General features: G+C 52.5%; 1 protein-coding gene across 1 annotated transcript in view; it reads left to right on the top strand.

Moving 5' to 3' along the window:
* LOC131211795 (aryl hydrocarbon receptor nuclear translocator homolog) overlaps positions 1 to 18,549 on the top strand; it is a 151,855-nt gene that overhangs the window by 67,129 nt on the left and 66,177 nt on the right. Inside the window, exon 3 of the mRNA XM_058205415.1 lies at positions 5,768 to 5,848. Within this exon, the coding sequence (XP_058061398.1) occupies positions 5,768 to 5,848 (81 nt within the window). The remainder of the gene's footprint in view (positions 1 to 5,767; positions 5,849 to 18,549) is intronic.

Below are 18,549 nucleotides of genomic sequence, written 5' to 3'. Positions count from 1 at the left end.
GTAATTGCCCGCGCCCGTGGAGTGTTGTTTACTGAACTGAACTCCTTCTCGCGAAACCCAGATTTCCCGGAGACCCGGTCGAGCGTTACGCGATGCGCAACTGTCGATGCAGCTGCAGCCGGCGGCTTCTGGTGCTGGGAAGTTCTGCCGAACGGAATCGCACCCGGAGCGCTCGATGAATGTTTACGAATAAAGACACGTACCGCCGATTGCCGTTCGGAGCGATATGCCGTTGGCCATTTGGCCGGCCGGTCGCTGTCCGCCAGCATTCAGAAGAAAGAAACGGGCAAACACTGATTACGACCACGGCCATGGCACCATGGCGAATGGGTAACAACATGGCGATCGGAGCGACTTTTCCAAACTTTCGGTGTGAAGTGACCGAACGGAGGGAATAAAAGTGGCTAAACATAAAATTACGACAAAGCGCGTAATTCACGAGCCGCGCGCGAAAGTCCACCGCCAACCGTGGAGGAATGGCTCCGGCGCGTCCCGGGGCCCCGACTCATTGGAAATTCAGGACCAGCTCCGCACCGGGCGGCGGATCGGTCTTTGAATTACCGCGAGAGTGTCCAGCGTCCGCGTCCAGCATCCGGGAAAGCGTTTCCCGACGGCCAGGAGTTTTGTGTGCAATTTGGCAACCGCTCCGCTCCCCGGCGAGATATGTTTTTGTGTGGCTCCCGCGTTTCTGATTTCCCGGGTCTCCCGGCAACAGGTTGCGTTCCGAGCGCGAGCGGTGAAATATTAAACGCGAAACATAATTACCACCGCGCGCCACCTTGTGACCGGTCGGCCCGCCGATGTCAGGATGGCAGGAATGTGAAAGTAGCATTCCTCGCGGCCGGCAGGATCGCCAGATCTCGGTGCGCGATCGGTTTTTGATGTTCCGTCGGACCGAGACGACGCCCCGTCACATGACGGCGGCGTCGCTATCTTGCGAACCGGCCACCATCCTGCGAACCTGCGTCCCGGATCTCGGGACATAATTGCGCAATCACACACATCAACTTGCATTTAATTCTATGCAGGCTTCGGGCAACATTGCTGGGCGTAGTTTGCTCAACTGTCACCGTACCGTTTTACATTGTTTTTGACAATTGAAACGAAGTGTCCGCCGGTTATCGGAGCTCGCCGTTTCAGGTTTCCAGCTTTAATAGCTAGCCAGTTGTCCAACTTCAATTTACTTGTTTGGGACGCCCTACATCCCCAAGAATACTAGTTGAAATAGAACTAAGTTATGGCTTCTTTTTACTTGATTGACTACTCGATAATTACTTGATGACTTGACTTGATTTTTTACTTGATGAGGTGACCCCAAAGATATTATAGATCGAATGCTTTCGATTCCTGGAGAAATGTTGGTATCAAAACCACTAATGTCGTCAAATTACTCAAGTTACATGGTAAATGGCTAAATAACCTAAACGAATGTGATCAACCTGAGTCGATCAGTTGTATAGTCCAAATCCAAGTAGAGACCAAAATATCCTCAAAAGTTCCAATGGCTTCACAATAAAAACTCGGAGCTCTCGGAGCTCTCGGAGCAGCACGGATCACGTTGACAAACAGCTGTGGTTATTCTAATTGAGATCCGATGTGGATCTTCCTGGAAACAATTTCCCGGCGACCAAGTCCATCTCATGAATCGCGCCCGATCGTGGATAATTGCCAATCGGTCTAGGTGCAGCGATTAATTATCGACACGACCCCCCGGGTCCAACGTCACAACTCGCATCGAAGCTATCCGAGGGACTTGACGTCATGTCGCGCTCGCCAAATAATGACGCCACCAACGGATCTGACGTAAACGTTAATTCGTAGGCTTTTGATTGTGCTCCACAGGCGTGATTGTTTGTGGGAATAGCCATTGGTCCGTGCGTCACCACTGACCGTGGCTCGCCAAACGTCAACGAGTTGTCGTCATCGATTTGACGATCGTAGTCAGTTCGGTGTCACGGTCGCCGAGTGTAACTGCACTTTTATGCTGTTCCGGATGCACCACCCAATTGCACCGGAATCGCTCCGGGTGTTGCTTAAATAATTCAAATTAAATAATGAACGGTTGTTGGGGTCTACGAGTGCGCCGGGGTCGATTCAGCCCCGGCACAAGGTAGTCTCAAGTCGCCGGGGGTTGCTCCGGAGCGGGCACAAATCGATCGGCCAAATTGCTGCCTTCAAGTACCTTCAATTTGCGGAAGGGTGGCCATCCGCGCGGCGCCCCCAGGAGAGTCACCTTTCGGGGCTGCTGCCAACCATCGGCAATTAATTGGTTAATTGTGGTCGAAACGGTAGACCGGCGCGCGCGCGGCAACCAAATTGAAGCTTCCTCGGCCAACGCCTTTGCCTGGCTCCGGTGCCCGGTCCGGTTGGGGAGCGTGTTTCCCGACCAAAGAACGAATGTTTGCACGACGAAGGAAAACCCAACAAAAAGTGTGTTGAAACAAGGGGCGAGGCGAACACTGTTTTCTGTATTTCCATCGAAACAAGGGAAATATGCTGCCCCGTACTCCCCAGTACTTCTTCGCCAGCACTTCGCCGTGCCTCTAACGGAACCGGGTCCAAGCGCTTTTTGGACATTTTAATTAACAGTTTCAGTGAAGCTGCCATAACCTTGGCAGCCTACGAAGGTGCCTCCCGTGCATAAAATTGGAACGGCTTCTCAAGGCTGTTGGTTGGCACGCGGGGACCCCATTGATCACCGATAAGATCGAGGCCGTGGGTTAGAACAGGGCTCTAATAGTACCCGAAAGAAAGGGTTACGTGAAACACTTCTGAGACGGCCGTGGTGCTGTTAATTAGAAAGCAAGAAAAACAAAAAACGAGTACGTTGCTACCGTTCCATTATTTCGTTCGATTCAATTACCCACAAATTGCCCGCGAAACCGGGTCGGACTGGGTTCCTCCTCGCCCACGGCCGCTGCTGCTGCTAACCTTGAGAGAGGGTCTACCGCAGCGTGCTACTCGATGGAGCGTGTCACTTCGTTTAACCTGTCAATCGAACTTCACTCATTCGATTCGCCACTCAACGCTCGGTTCGCTCCAATTTCGTCTTGATTTCCTAGGTCCAGGAATTAACCTATGGGAGGGATCGATGTGTATGTGGCGTGGCCACAAAACAGGGACTTGAACCGATGGAACCAATTAAAACGGTCGAGGATAGCCGAAATTCTCATAATTACTTCAGGTATCGCTCCATCTGGCAGTTCTGACCATTTAAATTGTGGTCTCGTCTAATAACCTATCCCAAAATCTTTGACCTTTGCGCGATTCCAAGGGCGCCCGTTGGGCCCTCGTGTTGGACCAGCAACTGCCGCCAACTGAGACGCGCAACGGTTTCTAGGGATTGCTAGGGTCTCTCTCGGTCTGTCACTTTCGTCTGGCGCAGCCCTCGGTGAGCGCCCTTCAGCAAGGGGAAAGCCAGGGTAATTAATTGAAATTGCGCTTCGTCGGCGTGTCTGACACACGTCCGGCAGAACGGAAACGTTACCTTTGGCTGCTCCACCACCACTCCTACGGCCTGCTACGGTCACGGTAATCATCGGCGGATTCCGGAACAACCGCAGAGTGTTCGTAATTGATTCGATTCGCGATGGGTAACCGTTAAAACTGTTCGATAGACCAGTTTGTTGGGGGTCAGGCTAGCGTTATGCTTACCAGATGCTTTTGTTTCCCCGATTCAGGTCGGTCAAGGCGTTGATAAGCGTTCGACTCAACTTCAAACGCTTGTTCCGTATGTTGTACATGCGATTTTAAGTGTCTCTGGCTTGGTTGTCGTTAACCTTTGGCCCGTCGTGGTGAGCCAAACTTGAGGAGACCTCAAGACCTCAAGCAGTGCGCCTGTGTCTCGGGCAACTCGGTTAGCTGAAATGATTAATTGCTGCCCCGGCGCTGGTGTGCTAATGTTATTACTACAGTTTGTTTTATGTTTATGTTGCCAGCTCGAGGGCGTTTTCCTTCAAGGGCCGTTTTTTTTTGTTTGTTGTTCCTGTTTGGGGTTGCTTCTCAACCAAACCTCTCTCGCGCGCTCTCTCTCTCTCTATCTCGCTGTCTCGTTCCGGGTCGCTGAACACAGAAGCCCGAAACGATGGGGTTGCTCCGGGGGCCATAAGCATTGCTGGTTCGTCCTGGCAGGAAGGACTCCGGCACCACCAGTGCGGCATCCGTCAAGCCGCGGCCCTGCCCGGGAACCGGTGCTCGGAACCGATCGTTTTCAGTGGCGCAGTTTCGCTCATTAAATTAGCACATTTATTTCTTTCGTCTCGCCGCAAAACGCATAACTGCTGACGGCTGCGTTGACCGCGGCGGGTGTGATGTTACGATGTCCGCTCCATCTCCCTCTCTCGCTGGCCATGGGCACTGGTCGGTGGCCGCCTTGAAACCTGCTTCTAAGTGGTCAACCGTCGTCGTCGCGCAGGTTCCAGGAACGTGTCTTCCTCGCGAGTCGGCCGCGAATTTTCATAATTAATACAATCGCCCGGGACGATGTGCCCTAATAAGCACTGTCGTCAGCCGGCCGTCGCGGGATGACGCGACAGGGCGCTTCGGTCGGCGCGCTTGTAAAACCCGGCCACCATATCCGGAGGATGCCCTTTTTTGGGACCTCTACCTACACCCAACGGTACAGTGACCAGGTTGGCGCCGGGCACTGATTTTCCTTCCCGGTGCCGGCGACGGCCTTCAAAATGGGCAAACAAGCATATGATTTAGTGGCCAACGACGGATTCTGGCTATCACCGTTCATTTTTTTTTAAATCGTTGGTTAACATAAATTTGGTTACATTATTTTTACCAAAATCTTTTCATTGACCCAGTTATTGGCAAGTAAACATTACAGCATCACCTTCCGCTAGCTCTCTGACAGTGACTGTAGTGCAGAAAATCGAGCATAAAAATAAGGCAGGTATTAAGCGGAGACCGGCCGGGCCCGACCAGCCAACCGTCTAATCATTCCGAAACGTGTCCCGTCGCTGGTGACCGTGACCGTGTGTCAACACAAGGTGAAGCAGCAGCATCGGTGGGCGGACAACGGCCCCCGTTTGGCGTGTCTAGACCAATCGACCATCATCCTACCAGCCCCGACAACAGAGGACCGTGTGCCAAGGGAAGCATCATAATTTCTCTAGTGTCGCGTGCCGTCAGTTCAGTTGGTCGACCCAGTTAAGTCGGCCACCGACTCTCCGACTCCGGCTCGGGTTCTTGATTCACGTAATTTTTGCGCCCGCCCTCACTCATTGCGTTCGACGACGCGAAGGACGTTGCTCATGTTTTCGGGGCGGGGACAATGGTGTTTTGTTTCGTCTACGCCAGCGGTGCGTGTCCTGGCCACTTCCCGGCGGAAGGCTCGATTTCGTCACGATGTCGATACGTGTGCCGAATACGCTTCCGAAGTAAGTCCTTCCGGTCACGCTGAGGTGTCGAGCTGAGAGTCAATCACGATCCGGGTTACCTCCCGAAGGACTAGAAAGCGAGTGGCGGAACTTTTTTTTGTATCCTGTATTAAAAAGAATTTGAGCTGTAGTAGCCTTTCATTCTTCTTTTTATACAATTTAATAAAAATCTACTTTAAGCCAATTCCATTCTAATATTGTTTTGTGCGAGTTGTCTGAGGAGTCGGCGACTATGGTTCGTCCTCAAGGGCTCTGAAAACTGAAAGTGACTCAAAGAGTGGCGAAACTGAGTAATGTTTGGCAAATGTTTACTTTCCACAATTGACCATTGAGACCAATCTCCTAACGGGCTTTTTTCTTGACGCTTTCCCTCTTTACAGGTCTGATGAGGATACATCCAGTGGTAACAAATACAACAGAATGGATGAGGACAACGTGCAGGACAAGGAGCGGTTCGCAAGGTAAGTTTCGTGTTCCCCTTCGTCGTCGGGTATCGGACATTTCGAGATGCAGCCGGTGCGACCGGTGCAATCTGGGAATCGCGCACACAAAACCAAAAACCATTAAACAAATATTTTCCACCTCCCGCGGGATCCTCCGGCTCCTCCCGGTGCGGGGATCGAGCAAATTGCGTAGAACAATTCATTCAGCACCAGAATGCTGCTGCCGATCGGACGGTTACATTTGAAGTTTTTCTTTCGTCGGCCGTCTTGCGGGCGGCCGAGCCAAGAAAAACTGCTCCTTTGGAGCTTCAATTTTGTTAAATCTTTTTTTTTTATCGTTCCCCGGGTCGTCGTTGTGTCGTTGTGTAAAACCGGTCATTAAAATCACCACCCGAGCGGCGGCCGCCCGATTGTTGGCCGCCGTGCCGAGGATTGTTTCATTTTTGCGAAGATCATTAAATTTCCAATAAATCGCACATAATAATACCCAATCATTTCGTGGCCCATCGCGCCGCGTTCCGATGCCGATGTGGTTCCGCCGGCCCCCTGACCAGAGTGAGCCTCCATTTGTATGTTGCACGGCGGCGCGTTTTTTTATCGCACCGAGAATCGCGGTCCCGGTTTGCCGGGGGTGGTGAGGTGACGATGAGTGCCAGGATGAGTTGTGGTCCCGAGCTGAATCCCGGGTGATTTTTTTCTCCCCTGGCTCTGCGGCCGGCCGACCGAAGGCTCCGCTAATGATGATAACGACCTTTTGCACGCGAGATCATTATGTAGCCGCGCAAACACTGCGCGCACCGGCTCTCCGAGTACATTCTCCCGCAGCAGCCGGCCTGCCGATGAGGGTTGCCGTTGACATTTCTTCAGCCCCGGAATGTGCACTCTATGGTTTGTGTGTGCGCCGCCCCGGCCCGGGGACATCGCGGACCAAACAAAAACGAGTAAAATCTGTCAAAAAATTAAAGTGGCGCGACCCGCGACGAGCACGGCACGGCAAACGTCAATCCGTGGAGCATGAAACATATTGCGGGAATATCTGAGCTCGTACCGGGAGGCTCCCAGAAGGATTGCCGTTGGGCGGGGAGATGCTGCAGAAAATTGCATTACATCGGGCATCATCGGGCACCGCGGCTGACCCGCGTTCCAATCGAACGGGGTTTAATTTTAAGCCCCCCCCCGGACCTTCCTGAAAGGTGCACCTTCGCGGCCACGACGAAAGTGCGCACAAAAAGTGCACGGAGCCGCGTGCCGTGTAATGTCGCCCGACGAGTGTCCGTGTCGTTTGATTCAATTTCTCAATAATGTTTACATTTGTTCCTGCGCTCTGCTCGTGACGCGCATCGTGTTTTGTTTGTTATTTCGCTTGCCGTTTCCATTCGTTCTGTTTGTTTGATTTTTGCTGCATTCGGATCGGTCTCTCTGGGCCCTTCTGGGCCTCCGGTATTCTCGTGGGGATGGGACGGAAAAAACGGCCGCAGCCACAATGTTGACACGGAATCGATCTCTGATCCGCTGAGGGCCCGGTTGCGCCGCTGCGACTTTGACGTTGATTGAACGGGACGGCCGCTGGTCTCTCTGGTGGTCTCTCTGGGCAAAGCTCCTGTAAATGACATTTAATTTAAAATCAATCAATAAACGAACGTAACAACCGAGCAGCAGTGACGGTCGCTCAGTAGGACGTTCGGAGCGCATCGATCGGTTGTTTCAGTGGCAAAAACGCTGCACTCTCTTCGACCCCTTCGGCCAGGTGACGAAATGACCCCGCTTTCGACTATGCTTTCGAAAGCATCAACATGACTTATAATCAATTTTTTTTCTGATTGGAGTAATGCATCGTTTAGCATAAACATCCTGTAATGAGATTTCTCGATCTCAACACCCTACCATTACACGTGGCGCGGTAGGGCATCGCTTGGTCTCGTGGCTCGGTCTTGTTTCATTGATAATTTCCCGAGCTTATGCACACATAAAAAATCGTCGACTTCTTCGAGGAGCAAAAAAAACGATAGGATAGATAGGAAGCATCACGTTTTCTGCACACACCCTGCGCCTTTCGCGACGTGCCCCAAGTTTCATTAAGAAACGGAACTGGGCAACAAAAAACCCACAGACATAATTACGAACCATCACCTTCCGCAACGTGCGGGAACTAGCGGAAGGTGCACACATCGATTGGCGGCGTGGCGTGGCCACGGCACTTGCCGCGGTCACGTGCGGATGGGCGATTTATTTGAATTCACGATCGCGCGCGCGTTCCGTCGTCCCTCTGGACCCCGTCGGGTTGATGGATGAAATCGAAAGGATCCGTTTAGGCGCCGCGGAAGACGGGAAAAGCACATCCCAAAAGACACACGATTGGGGCGCGTGCCGCCCGGTTGGCCCCGGAATCAGTTGCAGCCACAATGGCCTGGCGCGGCCTTGGCCCCCGAGAACGCCCCGGCACACCACCCAGGACACCAGGCACGGGGGCTAATGACGGTGCGCGGCGCCGCCATCGGCGTCGTCGTCGTCGTCGTCCGTGCGTGCATTACCTTTTGCGTGACTCTCGCAGGTTACGCGCTTTAACTTTACAAAATCACGAACCATTGGCACGCTCACACGCGTGGCGGCGCGCGCGGTGGCGTAGGGTCCCCGGTCCGGTTCGGGGGTTGGGGCCCGTCCCTTTAAACAGCTGTCGCCAGTGCGACGTGTGCGTCGCGCTTGCTCCGTGTGCGCACGGAGTTTACTCGGTGCGTTCCGGAGACATTGTCATGCTGCCAACAGTTTCACGCTCCCGGTGTGAGCCCAAATCCTTCGGGGGAAAACGACGACGCGTGCTGGGTCTTGTGTGCCTTTTTTTGGTTTGTGGAAGCTTCTTTGGGCGGTGTTCTGTTCGAGGTTCGTTGCCACTCACGCACCGAAATCGTTTGATAGCGCCACGCTACGCACGCTAGCGCAGATCGGAAAATCGCCACCACTCATTTCAATTTTTCAATTCACGAATTCTTTCGCGGAAAGCTGGGTTGAAATATAGCAGGGCGAAAGTCAATCCAGGTTCAGCATTTTGGTGTAACGCGTGGCTCAATTATGGTTGAACTCCGACAAAAAGAGTTCAAGAAAATTTGACCCCCAAGCGGAGGGTCCTGGCACATCATTATCTCCGGACCGTAACGTTTAGCGTAATTTGGGCCATTCTTGGATAATCATTGTGCCGTGAACGACCCGTTAACCGAGGCGGAGAATGTGTGAGGCCTTTTCTGTTGATGAAAGAATCAAAAGTAATCAAATCGAACGTGGGGTGACCAAAAATTGAAAAACAAGTACCCATGCACTTGGGAAAGTAACGTAACTTTAACCACCATTCTGTGGTCGATTCATTGCCTGTTTTCGTGTCTATTGATGGCGCCCCAGGATGGGATCAGGTTGCACTTTTTTTTTCAAAATTATCAGTTTCGGCCCATGGTTCGCTCGATGCTGTCCCATCGAGGACGAGCGAGCGAAGGCTGTTTCACCCTCCGTCGGGGGCTCATCCAAGCGGTTCTCGTCGATAGGGATCGTCGCGCGATGAGCTTCGAAAACCAACAAATTATTTGCGTCGCTCCGGCAAGGCTTGTTCGAAGACTCGAAATTAACGCAAATTATGGTACACAAAGTTAAACCGGCGGCGGTCGGCTTGGCCTGGGCCTGGGCCAACGTGGCGCAGCAATCAGTTTGAAGTTTGGAGGCACCCCAAAACACACAGCACAGGACAGGAGCACCGAGCCGAACACGTTACGAAGCCGTGTTTTCGAAGCCGCCGGTCGCACTTCGGCGACTTTGGGAAGCAATTTGCCCGGCGACCGGCGGCGGCGCAAGATCGTGTGGGGTATCGTGCGGGGCGAAAGCGTCGTATATGGACCGGAAAGATAATATGTCGATACCTATAACATAAGAAATTACGCCAACCTACTAATTAGTTTAAAGGCGTACCAACGGCCGACCGTCCGACCGGCCGGAGTGAAGGTTTGGCGCGCGATTCCAGGCGAAACCCGGCCAAAGGAACGCGATCTTCTTCGGGGCTCTCTCCGCCGGGGTTCGGAGCGAAGAAAATGGACGAGCCGACGCAAACACAAAAACCGGTAACCGATCCCCCAAAGGCACATCAAACCTGAAACCTGTCCATCAGAATCTATTGGCGATTCTTTTTTGGGTTTCCCGTTCTGCTTCGAAATTCTTCCACACTTCCCGTGCGGGTCTCGCTCTTTGACTGCGAACTAACATTAATTTGATCGAACACACATGTGGAAATTTGTTCCTGGCGATGGCGAGAACATAGCGCAGAACATAACCGATCAGCCCGCCAACCCGACGACAAATCGGCCGATCGGTGGATGATTAATCGGTTCATTTCATGCTGCTCACACCGCGCTGATCGCTGTCGCGTCGATACTTTTAACGTTCGCATAAATATATTAATTTTCAACACCTCTCGGGAGAGACGCGCTGTAGCGACCGTCCCTCGGCTGGGTTCTTTCTCCCATAACCCTCATGCCCATCGGGCAAGCATTTATTAGGGATCGATAAAAATGGAGCATAAAAGTGTTATCGATTAGCATAATAACTATCATTCACCGGGTGACCGGAGCTACCGATCGGTCCTTGCCAGGGTGACCGTTTTTTTTTGTGAACGTTGATGCAAAAAAGAGACGTAACGGCGGGTTTTCGCTATGCGGAAAGTGGCTAGGAGCGCGAAAATGAAGTCGTTCGTCGTCGTGTCGAGCATGGCGCGGCAGAGCATGGCGCGAACGATAATGATATTAATAAAAAGATATGCACATGTTGTTATTGGCTGAGCCCCATTTAGCAACTGATTTCCGTGCCCCGGTGCACTACAAATTGACGACAAGAGATTTCGGACGCCCGGTAGCGAGGAACTCGGGCTGTTTGTGGGAAGTATTACCATGCGGAAAAACTGTAATTACGGTAAACATTAGGTCAGCCAAATGGCTGTTGATTTATGGCTTAACTGTATAATTTTTAGCACTTTTGCCGCTAAAATACAGAGTGACGCGCCGCGCATAAGGTGGCACCCGAAATCACTACGCACACCGGTGCAGCATTTTTGATAAGCATTTTCTTATGGTGACAAAGTCTACCAGCTTGGCAAGAGCCAGAGCAGCCTTATGCTATGTTTTCTATCGGAACCCCGAAATCCAACCATGGGGCAACATTTTAAGCTTACCCTGCTAAAGGCCCCATTTTTCCAAAAATAATCGCTGCAAGCCCGACGTGAATGTCTAGGCATTTTATAATTGCTTTGCGCACCACCGGTAATCCAGTAGTTGATGGCACGAAACCCCCAAAGCTGCCCGCCATTCACAGAACGAACTCGGATTTGGCTACTGTCTAATTATGACAGCCGACGGATAATAATCCTCCACCGATCGGCTGCCGGCGAATGTCGACGCTTCATCAACAGCAACGAACCGGGGGTTCAAAAATCCATTTCGTGTGCCATGATTTGTTTGCATGCATCATCGCTGTCAATCCTCGCTAATCCCCGTGCCTGTGCCCTATTTTAAACCTGATTGACGATTGCCAAAAATGCGCCCCAGGTTGTGATCGAAGTAAATGCTGTAAACGGGCCCCGAGGAAAGCATTGTCAGTTCGTAAACTGAGTGCTGTTGTCCCTGTGAGCACCGTGCTGAGGACGGTGGCAACAGTCAACATTTAATATCCTCACCCAAATCGCTCTTTATCACCGAAGCGAAAATTATACAAATTCAATTAACAGCCCCCGTAATTTTCACCCATAACGCGGCACTGATTGCAAACATGCGTGAGCCACGGCAATTGCAGGGCTGCGCACCGAGCGCTGGCCGGAGCGAGTGCAGTGAGAAACACAGAACAATAATTTCCCGGTGATAACACAATTAAGATGCGAACGCGAAGTACATCCAGCGGCACCCAGGAGCAACAGGAATCAAGTGCCGTTTCGGGTGTCTCGCGGCAAATGCTAAGATGTCTGCAAAGCAAGCGCGGACAGTCGAATTATACGGACGAGCTTCTTACGCAATAACGACCGCGCTTGGCACGCCTCATTAAGACGCTCGGGTGGTTCGGTGCTGCGGTCTCCCCTTTCGGCCGCGATAACTGTGCGCGTAATTAATTGATAATGGTACGATATGTTTATAAAAGCCTTTGATAATGGTAATGCTAATTAGCATGTAGTCGTGTACTCACGAAAGGGGTTTCCTTTTTTTCTGTTTGGCATGTACCTTCCACACTCGAAAGGCGCTGGACGCATCCTGTGAGCTCTGCCGCGCGTGGTCCGTATGCCTTCAACTCCGCTGCCGCCGAATGGCTCGGTGGTTATCACAAGTGCTGCCAAAGCCTGGTAGCCGAAGGCACCCGGGTAACCAGCCCGCCACCACATCCCCGTTACTTCCCTTTCTCCGTCGGCCGGCTTCGGATTGAAATGGCGAACCGTTTCGCAGCCCTTCGGGGCACCATCTCTCATTCGCTAATTGCTACCTTAAATCCCACTGGATATGAAATCGACCGAAATCAACATTACGGACACAAACATTGGCGTTTACCCGGCGCCCGGCCCCGGCTTCGATTAAAAAACTCCCTATCCTCGGAGGGTGTCTCATTTTTTGTGATGGTTGGCTGACTTCAAACCCGGACCGGGTCTCACGTCAAGCGACCGATTCGAACGATTCTGCCATCGGTGGAATGTGTCCAACTCTGTCCCGTCCCGATGGTGGCTTCCGAATCGATGAACCGCCGAAGACCTTCCCATCCCGGAAGAGTCTCTTGTCTCCGCGTCACACCCAAGCGCTGCCTTTCGTTTTTGAATACCGAATTACCCCCGCAGCGAAACCGATTCCTGGACGGCCGGCCAACCGGAGGCTCACCGCGCGCCTGTAATGATAGCGGTAATTACGATGTGATCCCTCGACGGTCCTTCCGATATCCGCGCTTGCGCGTGTGGAACTGGACCGACGAGAGCGGGGAATGGGACCGCTTGTGTGTATAATTAGCATGAAATAAACATTTTCTACCGGCCGGTCCCGGTCCTCGGCGGACTGGCCGGCCGCCGGCATTGCGCGACACTCCGGTGCCCAACCCGGCCCAAGTGTCAGGTCTTCCCAACTCTCGCCCTTCCTGCGCGGCACCGCGGCTCGACACGGAACCAATCCAATTTTCTGGCTTTCATTAAGAACATTCAATTTGGTCGCGGTCACCACACGCCCGCAGCCACGGACGGGAAAGGGTTTTTTTTTTCGCTGGGAGCAGCCAAGCGACGAACCCCATCAACCGACATCGAATCGACACCACGCCGAGATGTCCGCCGCTACCGCTGCTTGCTTGGTCTTGGTCCCGTCTTCGCTCGATGCGTCATGATCGCATCGATCGGTCGATGAACATACCTCGCACCACGAATGCAGCCCCGCACCGGAAAGTGCCCGGAAAACAAATCAATCAATCCGGGGCCGAGGCCATACATTAGCCGGAATGTTTCGTTTAGCGAGGCCCGGTTATGGCAGCCACATAATCAGACGGGTTCGTAAATGGGTGTGTAATATGCGTTTGCATATTACTTGCACCACCGACCGGTATTATCTCGTGGGCCAACGATTTTCGGGCCAACGGACAGGTTGAATATTGGGTTGCTTGCCGAAGCGGAGTGGACGATAAGAAAACATCATTCGAGCCCCATGCATGCATGAAGGGAAAATTAGCCAGTGCGCATCCTTGCGGCTATTGTTTTTGACTAGAGACATGGCCGCGACGCACACCCTGAACTGATTCCACCGGTTGATGGTTGCCCGGCCCAAAATCAAATCACCCGTATCGTGGTGGGGTGCTGCCGGAAGCATGGCTGCCGAGAGTGGCGGCGTTGACTTGAAATTGACTTCCCCCGAAAACCAACCGAGGCCCACCCGTTCCCAAATCCACACTCTGCGATCCAACGCAACTGCGAAAGGCGCCGAACGTAGCCGAACATAATGAGATAATGATCGACTTCGAACCGAAAATTATTGACAGATTTTTGAAGAACACACACCTATATTTAGACAAAATTTCCATTCTTCCACCGCTTGGCGTGCCTCGGCTGGGGAGTCGGTTGGTCTGAGACAGGGGCGCGCGGAACGTCTTCGTTTGACGGTTTGGTCCGGGCCGGGATTGGGATTAGGAGGATCGTCGTCAATTCAATCGTCAAAATTTCGACAGCTAAAACATAGAGCAGGAAGTTCAATGTATCCGCCCCGTCCGTCGGTAGTCTTGAGCGGAGGTTGCGGTGCCCCCGGGGAGCCCACCGATTTCTAGTTTAATTTCCGACAGTGCGCGGTACATTGTTTACATTTGTTGCCGGACAGTAAAGTTTGTGTTACACCTCAACCGGAGGGCGACCAACAACAATGTTTTGAACCACTTTGAAAGGAAGTTATTAAGTCAAGTACACGTTTATTTTGGGTTAACAATCTGGTTTGCAGAGGTTGATAAGCACACTGTCTAGCTATTATTACGAGCTCCTAACCTGCCCTAATTAATGCTCATCATCGGAGGTTCGCCCCGTGTTCTTCGCACTTGCCGCAACTTCGGGGTGCGCCCCAGGTATCGACAAATCGGAGAAGTTTTCTGAGCCCCCCCCTCGCACAAAAAGTAGGGACCCAAGACACTCCACTGTTGTGTCGTTTCACGGAATCGAAACAACGCCGAGCGTTTGACATGAATCCAATTTTTCAGACATCAATCCCAATTATACTCGATTTCCTAACCCCCAAAACCCCGAGCTGGGGAGAGAGGACGGAAGAGGAAGAAGAAACACAAATCGCGTGTGATGGCCGCTGTCGGGCGCGGACTTTTTTTTCGGGGGGCCGCCCATTGTTGGTGTCCCGTTTACGGAAACCTCTGGTTTTACGGTTTGGCGATTCGCCCGGAAAAACAGACTCCATCCAACAGCGGACCCTAAATAGATGCGGAGAGAAGAGGAAGGGCTACCGGAAGAGTAGCGTCTCCCTGGCCACTCGACCGAACAAAGAGGCGAACCGCGCAGGGGGACAACAAATCATAACACAGCAGCAGCAGCAGCGGGAGAAAAAGAAACAATAACACAACACCAAAATAAGCATAACAGCTCGTAATAATAACGATAATCACGGCAAATTGTCAGGGATTAGAAACCTTTTAAAGCCGCCATCGCTGCCGCTACACGGCCTGACACGGGGCCAGGCAGGATGGGCCCGATCGGCAGTGGTTTGGCCCGACTGCAGAGAGCGGTCCCGGGCCACCGATTATTAGTATGATCCGTTGAACGGGGTCCACCCGGGAATCGATCCGTTCCCAGCAGGGCCCAACGGTCGGTCGGTTCATTGAAGAAGTATGAAAGAAAAACAACAAACACATACGCACGCAGATCGTCCCTTTGGTTCCCATCGCGCGCGGCGAGCCGATCTTTCGCTTGGGAACGAAATAGAAAGACTTGGCCGCTCCGGCGTCGACCAAGCGACGAACCGCGACGGACCCTGGTGCTGCTGCTGCTTTTGGGGTTCGGGGTCACCGTTTGGAAACCGATCCACTTGAACACGCGGTTGTGCGCCTATATGGTTCGACGTTTTTCCTGGCTTGCCTCAAATTATGTTTGAAAAGTGTATTCATTGCGGCGTGAGTCGGCCATTCCGTACAATGTCCGCAGCGCGCGTCGAGCCCGCGGGAACTATTCTGTCGTTCGTTCGTTCGTCAACCGTTTTTTTTTGTTTTTTGTTCAGTACGCCAGAATTCAAATATTGAATCCTTCCTGCCACACAACGTACCGAACAAACCCCCTCGGCGGTCGGCAACCGCAGCCGTCGAGATCAAACGGATTGTTTGAGGAAGAAGGTCAGCGAGGCAAACGAATCTCGAAATTACTAAATTACAGATAATTGCTTGATCCAATTTGGTATTAAATATGGTCTCCGTATTGTCCGCTCGGCCCGGCCCGGCCCCGATCGTTTGTCTCCATAGACCGGCAGCAGCACATGTCATGGTTAATCATTTCGCCTACCGCGTTTGTTGTTACTGTTGTATGGTGGGTAATAAGGTTGACTGTTACGTTCTGGGATTGGTATTATGCGCTGTTTCATTCGAGCCATGACTCGACCGGAGGTGTATGAACGGATCTTCGGACGTGGATTTGTTTTCTTTTTGAGCATCCCTTCTATTGGCTTCATTAAAAACATCGTTTTCACAACTAATTATGATATCAAAAAGAAACGAAAACGTTGGCGGACGGCAACCAGACAGTCGGCTGGCAGATAAGGAAACATAATTTTCCTAATGGTTGTACCACGAAAGTTTGAACAGGCCGAACCGAGTGGTTCGGGCGCGTCACAGCTCAACAGACAACGGCGGCAACAAAAATGCCAGAAAATGAAGGAAACCGGGAACAGACACATACAGAGAGCGACGAAGCGATGGGGCCGAAGGCCAAAGTGGGGACGACCCCAAACAAATTCGTGGACGTGTATATGAGCTAAAACTAATCATCATAATACGACGAAACAAAAAAGGAAACCAAAAAAAAATAAACTGGGGAAGCCAAAGTTTTTTGGGTGCCAATTATAATAATTCGGCTAAAAGACGAGCCCCGGGACCGACCAACCGTCCGACCGCTCCCTGCTCCGTGCTCCGACCCTCCCGGAGGATCTGGGAAACAGAAATTAAAATCACAAATCGAAATGCACAGAAGAAATGGGAGCTGCCGGCGTTTGGCGGTGGCCGCTCATTTAGCGGCAGAGTTTCAGTTGCCTTTCTTGCTTTTTTGCGCGCCCAAGAATTCCTTTCGGGCCTCCACCGAGCCCTCGTTCGAAGAACCTTCGGCGGAGTTGCTTTTCAGTTGCAGAAAGGATTAGGCGGACGGAGAGAGAGAAGGCAGTTGTGTTAATGCCTCGGTTCAACCGACTCGAGCTCGGGCGTTTTCTTGCCCACTTTCCTGACAGCCAGTCGACCCGACGATTGAGCCGAAACCAGAACGCCCCGAACGGGCTACCGAATTGAGGGATTACAGAGCCAGAGTCTGCTAACGCCTTACGCCGTTCGGTGCTGCTGTCCGCCTTAATTTACGTCCGAGCCGGCCATTGCCGGGTTGAGTTATGGTTTCAGCAAGTTTGCTGCGTTTGCCCAAAGTGTAAATTTTCAACATTAACTTCATCTCTGGCACAAAATGAAGATTGACGTGGCTCGCTCTCTCTCTCTCGTGGTGAGCCGTTCTTTTCCGGTGTCGGTTCTACTCGCCAACCCCGTCCAGCGGGACACGACCACACAATGAAACATTAAACCCGAAACAACGGACCCCCGGAGCATGTTGTCCGGAGGTTTGTCTCCGACGGCGCACTTCATCATAAGCGCTGCGACCCGCTCCGCCTAGCTGCTCCGCGGTGTCTAATCGGTTACGGAGAGCCCAAGCCCCGAAATCTATCATTTCCCACCCAACGGGCCCCTGTGTGCCCCGCGCCGCACCGCGCCGCGCCGCGGACACTGCCATAATAATAACGCCAACTTTTCGCAGGTGATTTATGATTACCGTTTGCAGGGGACGCGGCGGGCCAACGTTGTGGGGGGCGCACCAGCTGGCAGGGAAAAAGATTTTCCAAGGGTTTTCTCGTAAGAAATTGGTTCCTTTTCGGGGGGGTGGTGCTGGGGACCGGCGGGGAACGGCAGCGGCGGACAGTTGGAAAATGGAATCTTATGTGCTCGGCGCCTCGCCAAGAGGGTGGCGTACGGCACCCGCACACCCACACCCACCCACACACACCGGTCCACAGTCGGGTCTGGGAAAATGTGCTCTTTCGAGACACATACGAGGCCCTCCACGAAATGTGGAATGCCCCGTGCAACGGTGGAAAAGCGATTTCGTGTGGCAACAGTCGGTTGCGGTTCCCATAAGCTGTTCTCGCTGTCGCCGCCGTCGCCACTGCCCGACCTTACCGACCGCCGTTGCCAGAGGAGTTCGTTGCATTCGGTGCCGTCCACCGTCGTCGTTGTTGCTGTTGTGTTTTTTTTTGTTGTTTTGTGTGTTCTCCGCTCGGTTTCGATTTTCTTCTGCTTTCACCCGGGTCGGACGTCCTGCGAACCCGATTCTCGCGTTCCCACCGGGACGCGCTCCTTGGTTTCTGTTGGAGGGGCCCCGCTCGACCGCCGACACACGCCCGCCACCGAAGGGATGAAAATATCGGGGGCCTGGGGAACTTTTCTAGTCGGTGAAAATTTATGTTACTCTAAAAGTAAATTGCACTCACTGGTTTTATATCGCTGCGCTGCGTTTCCTTCCACCATCCCATGGTAGTGCCCGGCGCAACGATCCAATGCATTCGGGCCGACAGACCGACTTGTGGTGCTATGCTTTCTGCTTCTCCCGTTCGATGCAGCAAATCGCGTCGCACGGTGGAACCACACAAAAAAGAAGGCATCTTTGCAGGAGAGGTCCCATAGCCCACCCGAGCCACCACCGCAGAACAATGGCTGGCTTTAAATATAAGAGAGCGAAATGTAAAAACGATAGTAAAAAAAGAACTCCATAAGATAGTCGCACGATGGATGGCGCGCGGGCATTAAGCAAAAATCGATACCCGTTGGGGCTCCGACACTGCTTGGCTCCGATTCTTGACTGTCATAAATCGAGAAATAAAATTTTACCTAAGCTTGTTTGGAGACAGTCGCCAGGAAAGTCGTAAGAACCTCGCAACCAACAACAACCCACTGGCTGGCGG

The sequence above is a fragment of the Anopheles bellator genome, chromosome 2 (assembly GCF_943735745.2).
Source record: "Anopheles bellator chromosome 2, idAnoBellAS_SP24_06.2, whole genome shotgun sequence".
Lineage (NCBI taxonomy): Eukaryota > Metazoa > Arthropoda > Insecta > Diptera > Culicidae > Anopheles > Anopheles bellator.
This window is presented reverse-complemented; position numbering and strand designations above follow the sequence as displayed.